The sequence below is a fragment of the Olea europaea genome, chromosome 21, assembly GCF_002742605.1.
Source record: "Olea europaea var. sylvestris chromosome 21, O_europaea_v1, whole genome shotgun sequence".
NCBI lineage: Eukaryota > Viridiplantae > Streptophyta > Magnoliopsida > Lamiales > Oleaceae > Olea > Olea europaea.
In genome coordinates, this window is record NC_036257.1 from 15,981,617 (window position 1) to 15,987,933 (window position 6,317).

The 6,317-nt window shown below is 35.9% G+C and overlaps 1 protein-coding gene across 3 annotated transcripts; it reads left to right on the forward strand.

Annotated features, from left to right (window-relative positions):
* The first annotated feature begins 1,156 nt into the window (after positions 1 to 1,156).
* On the forward strand, positions 1,157 to 5,162 carry LOC111370895. 3 transcript variants are annotated; one of them, XR_002698512.1, is made up of 5 exons: positions 1,157 to 1,460; positions 1,968 to 2,830; positions 3,041 to 3,139; positions 4,621 to 4,692; positions 4,798 to 5,162. XR_002698512.1 is itself a non-coding variant. In XM_022992790.1 (4 exons), the coding sequence occupies exons 1-3, from the start codon at positions 1,358 to 1,360 to the stop codon at positions 3,131 to 3,133; spliced, it is 1,059 nt and encodes a 352-aa protein (XP_022848558.1). In that variant the 5' UTR covers positions 1,157 to 1,357; the 3' UTR covers positions 3,134 to 3,139; positions 4,798 to 5,162. The 3 variants fall into 3 exon arrangements, 2 of the variants coding, with proteins under 2 accessions (XP_022848558.1, XP_022848559.1); XM_022992790.1 differs by lacking the exon at positions 4,621 to 4,692; XM_022992791.1 differs by lacking the exons at positions 4,621 to 4,692; positions 4,798 to 5,162 and adding an exon at positions 3,682 to 4,601.
* The last annotated feature ends 1,155 nt before the right edge of the window (positions 5,163 to 6,317 follow it).

The following is a 6,317-nucleotide window of genomic DNA, read 5'->3' on the forward strand; positions in this document are numbered from 1 at the left end:
TCAACTTGTTTTTGTAGCACTCCAAAACACAAGTACAACGAACCAAATTTAGGCTTATGTACTCCAAGGATGAAATGAAAGAAAATCAAAATAAATGAATGATTTTGATTTTGGATGGAAGAGAGGATGAGAGACGTTTTGCATATCAAACTGTGAGGAATAGGACACCCAAAGGGTCCTATTTATAGACCATGAAAGGGTGTGGACGAAATGGTTGGGGCCAAACCATGCACCATTTCCAAACAATGCACCACCTTTATGAAAAGGTGTCTATTCACTGATTTTCGTCCTTTTTTTTTTTGTAATTTCTCATTCATCCGATATTGATTTTCGAAATGCCAAATATACCCTTCAATACATGCAGAGAAATCAAAATTCTCTTTCGGGGGCGTTGCCCCCGACCCCCCACGAGGGGCGCTGCCCCCTCGACCCTCGCGATCTGACCGGGCAGGTCGATCCCCGTTTGTGCGCCCCGAAGCGGCGAAGTGGCAAACAATTTTGCTTAAACGGATTGAGTCGAGTTTTTGAGTATTTGGTCGAAATCAATACGAAGTCACTTTAATTGATTTTCAATTCTCGATTTATTTAACCAATATCCAACAATTGAAAAAAGCAATTTTTATTAAAAATATTTCTAATTTACCCTTATTTATATTTTGTACAATTTCAAGATTAAATGAAAAAAATTAGTTATAACGAAGCAAATTAAATAAGCAAAACAAAATATTCTCAATAAAAAAAATATTACTATATAATAGGGACAAAAAAAAGGGGGAAAGTCAGCATATATAAATGAGACGAATAGAGTATTTCAATTAGTAAATGAATTTTTAAAAATGTATAGCTCTAATATCTTTAAAAAAATAAAAATAAAATTTACTTTTCAACCTGTTAGCTAAATTTGACGTACTTGATGAACTAGTAATTTGCTAACTCAGTGCTTTGATCGGATCAATGATCCAAGTCGAGTCAGATAATTATGCACCAGCTTCACTATGACCCATGGTGAATATGTTGTTAGTTGCTTTTTATTTAGATAATAATTACAATATAAGAAAAAAAATTATCTAATATTTAAGGATAATGTGCTTTATAAAGAAATGGACAAACTTGGGAATAATATTGCCATAAATAGATTAATCAAGACCCCCATGCCACTACTCTTCACCACGAATCTGCGGTCCCCTCTTCCCTGTTTGAGTAGCAGAGGCCACTTTGCAATTCACGCCCACACAAAATCAAAAACCTAGAGAGCAAGTTATAGACTGAAATAGAATCAAGTCAAGAATTTCAATAGGCAACCCACGATCCATAACCCAGTTGCAGCTTCAAGCATTTAGTCCAATAATCAAGAAGCATGCCTTCAGGTGCTAAGAAGCGAAAAGCTGCCAAGAAAAAGAAGGAAAACGAATCATCTTCCAACACCTCCGATCAACATCTTTCTACTGTTCACTCTCATGGTATGTCTGTCTCTGTCCTCCAACGTTTGGAATATATTGAGATGAAAAAATACCCTTTTGAGTTTGCTTTATTTAAATTAATCCATACAAAACCATGTACAACTCAATAATTCTCTTATCTGATTGAACTTTACAGTTTTTTTCTTAATTTTGATTAGTGGGTACCGCCAATTCTGGTTGCTTTATTTGATTTACCACAGTTTCCATCTATATCTATGGTATACTCTTTTAGATTATTATAGATCTTTATTTTGAAGCGTGTGCGAAACTGTGTCTTTATAAATTTGAAAATGGTTTTGAAGTTTGACTTATATCAGTGGTTTTTGGAGAAGTGGCACTTACTTACTTGTATAGAGATATGGAATGCTCATTTACTTCTCGATGAAGATTGAATTTTTTTTTAAAAGAGTGTTTGTCTTTGGATGGGTTGCTTTATAGATAATTGTTAGTTAGTGTGGCTTTTCTTGATTTTGCATCAAATTTTCTGAATCAATCAAACTATGGTAGGAGATTATGATTCGAAGAACCAAGATGATAAAGAGACGGACGGTGGAGAGGTCAGCTCTCCTGCATCTCAGGACCGCCATAGCTACCAGCAACATTTCACGGAAGAGGAGGAAGAGGTGGAGAAGGGAGAGCACACTTCAAATTTCGTCTTCATTGAAGGAGTGAAAAACGAGGGTGTCGACGAGCAAAAAATAGTGGTTGAAGAAGGGAGTGTTGTTCAGGTTGAAAAGGTATTGAAGCACGAGGACGAATCAGAAATGAAAGACGATGTGGTTGAGCATGATGAGCTACCTGAGAAATCATATGATGGAGGAGTATCAGGGAGTTCTAGCAGTACCAGCAACAGTTCAGATGATGAATCACATAATTTTGAAAAGAATAAAGATACCACACACAATGCTTCAGTTGATTCAGCTAAGGCAGAGAATTCATTGTCTGAGAGGCCGCCCGAGGTTATTCATGGTCCTTTGGAGGAACAGGCTGGTGATTCAGTTGTCGAAACTTGCCCTGTTGTTGGATCGGAGAAGGTTTCGTTGTTGAACGAGGAAGTGAAAGTAAATACGAGTGCTCCACCTGATATTTCGGAGGCTTCGTACGTGTCTGAATCTGTATTGAAGGAAAATGGGGAGAAGTTGAAGTCTGCCGAAGAGAATTTTGTCTTTTCTGCGGGTGGTATGGATGCGGCATCTGACAAGGAGGCGGTGAGAGCATCTGTTCAATTAGCTAAAAATGCTGCTGAAACTTCAGATGCAAAGGAGTGTGCAGTACAGGTGACTGATGACAAGTTGACTTTGTCATACAGTGTAACTAGAGTTAATGATAATAATGGAGCAGAACGTCAGGAAGATTCTGAAGATCCTAAGGTATTTGACATCATTCTTCTTTAATTACTTTACTTAGCCATGCACTTGAATCAGCAAGAGAAGGTTTAACGCATCACTGATTTATCTTAACCTTTTCTTTTTCTTTCCTTAATTATTTTACTTAGCCATGCACTTTAATCAGAAAGAGAAGCTTTAACGCATCACTGATTTATCTTAACCTTTTCTTTTTCTTTCCAAAACTTTGTGCAGCCAGTGGTAGCTCATACTCTACATCCAGTCCAAACCACTTCCTGGAAGAATTGTTGTGGACTTTTTGAGTTGCTGACAGGGTCTGGTAGATAATCCAAGGTTAGTATCGTCGCTAAGCTTTGAAATGTCTTTATCATGTTTCATTCTTGAAAATTTGTTAAAATAAATTTTCACAACCTTTTTTATGCTACCATGGGGTAGTAAATACAGTATTTAACATGTAAGTTAAACTTTACAGTAGTTAAGTGAACCCCAACGGGTGCTACATATAAATCAACAATGAATGAAGCGTATTGGATATAGGTAAATGCACAGCATCAAGTGGTCAATATCTAATTGTTTAGGTGTTTTTAGTTATTATCATAACTTTGAGATTTTTTATTTTAAACCCCCTCTTGTGCTGGTAACGCTCTATGAGATTTTTTATTTTACACCCCTCTTTTGCCTAGAGTCTCAGCATTCTATATTTCTTCTTATCGTAAAAACTAAAATTTTAAAACCCCTCAATTTAATGCAATGCAAACAATCAAAGAACCTCTATTTCTAATTCTAGAACATACTATTTATGCAGTAGCGTCAGCCATTACCCAAACACACTAAACAAATACTAAACTTCTCGCTTTCTGTGTATGTCATTGCAGACCCATAGATAATCTCATTGGCCATAACCGTCAATCCCAACAAAAAACCCAGTTAGGAGGTTTTATGGGAGATTTTCAAAAAGTCCTCCAACTTTCTTAAGTTAGGAATTGTACTGGAAAATTCTATGCAATTTGGAGGAATGTGATTGCAGTAGCTAGTTATGTTGATTAGTAAGAGTTTTAGTTTGTGATTGTTGTCTCCTACCAAGGAGAAGTATATAATTTTAAGCTCTGTTTTAGCTATCATTACTGGCCTATAGTTATAGGCATCTGGTTAAATTACATTGATCTTGTACTCTTTAACATATCAGTTATCATTATGTACTATCAAAAATTTTATGTATGCTTGCTGGTAAACAATTTTGCACATTATTATAAATTGGATGTTCAGATTGGATCTTTTTTAGTCAGTTTCAGTAGCTGCTGGAGGAAAAATCTTGAAGAGCTTCGATACTATTGTAGAATGTTGTATCAACTACATTCACTTGTGGTCGATTAATTTTTAGTAAAATTTCATGTTGATCACTGAATATCAGTTTGTTTCAAGTTGCTCCACAAGTAATTTTATCTTCTATAAACTGTGCTCTCCACGATCTTTTGAGTGATGGCAGTTGTTCCACAACTAATTTTATCTTCTATAAACTGTGCCTTCTGTGAACTTTTGAGTGATGGCAAAGTACTCCGCTCCTGCCCGCCTGGCTGATGAATTGGGGCTAGAAACATGGTCTCTGCCCTGAACCTGCCTCGATTCCTGTTTTTAACTTTATTTTTCCTTTGTTATAAGCCTTTTATCTATTTTTATTTAAATAGTAATTTAAAAAATATATAAATAAATAATGGTATGGGGAATGTAGATTTTTTATCCCTGCTTCTCCTTTTGTCGCCCCCATTGCCATCTCTCTTTTCTAGTCAATTTTAAACAAGTGTAATTAATTTCAGGGACCAACTTGAAAGTTCACCAACACGTTAACGCCTACTTCCCTTGCATTCATGCATGTTGTTGGTGGAGAGGTTGATCTTTTACATCTTATGCTTCTCTTCAGTCTCTATAAGAGAGGACCCATATATCTTGTCTGATTATCTTCTCAAAATCCTGATATCCTCCTGTTGATGCAGATTCAAGGCATGAGGCACCTTGAAGCTGGGAAGGATTTCACCAAAGAAATTTGCAATCAATTCTTCTACGATTAACAGTGTAGAAAAATGGGAGCAAAGAGGTCTGATGACATGCTAAGAGAGTTTTTCCTTGGTGCATTTTTGCAGCCCGTAGTCACTGTAGTCTTAATGACTTAGTTTTAACGCATTCGTGTAAGCTTTGGAGTTTCAACTTTACGACTTATAATGTTAAAAAGTTATTACAGTTTGTCTCATCCAACTTTCTTGCATTCCTAATAGTGACAAACGAATAATTACGTCTTCTTGTCTAACTCGACTGTGATAGCTTCGTAGCAGGTTATGATAACTGCCCTTTTGTGATTTAATGTTCTAGTTGAGATCAAAAGCCTCTGATCAGAAATTTTGTTCTTTTAAGTCATATTTTTGAATGGCTTCAATATGTTTGCTGGGAATATTTTATTAGTGGCTCAAGTTTCTTGTGAACTGTCTTAGGTGTCCTTTCTTGGCCCTTTATGGCTCATTGCCAATAGGTAGTTCAAGCGCCTCTGACTCACAGTCCATCTGTACTTGGGCCGACGGGCAATTTTTGACATCTATATTGCTGCTTTAGGCCCCGTTTGGTATGGATTTTTTGCCCCAAAAAATTGATTTTTTGACCGTTATTTTACTATCCAAGCCGTAATTTTTGACTTCTTCTCTCACATGTGGACCCCACTTTTCTTCTAACGGTCAAAAAATCAATTCTCAAAATCCCTACCAAACGGGGCCTTACTAATTGCTTGGACAATTCCATTTGTACCAAATGGAATATACCGAAAGTTGTCCTCGCTTTTACACCGTACTTGGGCCTCGCGTGAATATAAAAATTCTCAAATGTGGTCTTCACTCCCTATTGTAAGTAGTAGGTAAAGGATTATGTAAAAAAATTAGATACATTTAGCATTGTTCTAATTGCTTTTTATAGGGATTTCAAAGAAATGTATGGTTGTGTTGGACCGTTGGTACATTCGAATGAGATGGTATACGCAAATTCACTTGTAATTACATATTTTAACACGTTATTTGTCCCTGATCTCAAAATTCATATTTAAGGAGTAAGAAGTTCGAAATATTTAAGTTCGTGTCGTTTGTTTTGCTAATCATCGATTAACTTGGACATCTTGACCGGAAATGAACCTCTGAATCGGACCCCGGGGTGTCAATTTGGTTTTAAAAATAAAAAATGAAAAAAGGAACTCTAATCCAGAATCAAGATTGATCACGTCCCAGATGGTGCTTGATTCTTGAATTAGAACGTGGACTCTCAACTATGGAACCGAATTTGTCCCCTTTTTTTTCTTTTTTACAATTTATTCACGAATTCAATTATGTGAATAAAAAATTGTTTGACAACCACTATTTCAACTATTTTTTCTGTATACTCATTTTTTACAACACATTCACACAATAAAATATATTTCCCATAAATTCAAAAAAATTCTCTATTTTCTAACCACACATTTTTCAAAAAATCACTATTA

What these genes read in the sequence shown, in the direction of transcription:
- LOC111370895 (XM_022992790.1), top strand. Translation starts at nt 1,358, where the DNA reads ATGCCTTCAGGTGCTAAGAAGCGAAAAGCTGCCAAGAAAAAGAAGGAA. An exon ending in TTCTACTGTTCACTCTCATG is followed by an intron (nt 1,461 to 1,967) that starts GTATGTCTGTCT and finishes AAACTATGGTAG; the next exon opens with GAGATTATGATTCGAAGAAC. An exon ending in AAGATTCTGAAGATCCTAAG is followed by an intron (nt 2,831 to 3,040) that starts GTATTTGACATC and finishes AACTTTGTGCAG; the next exon opens with CCAGTGGTAGCTCATACTCT.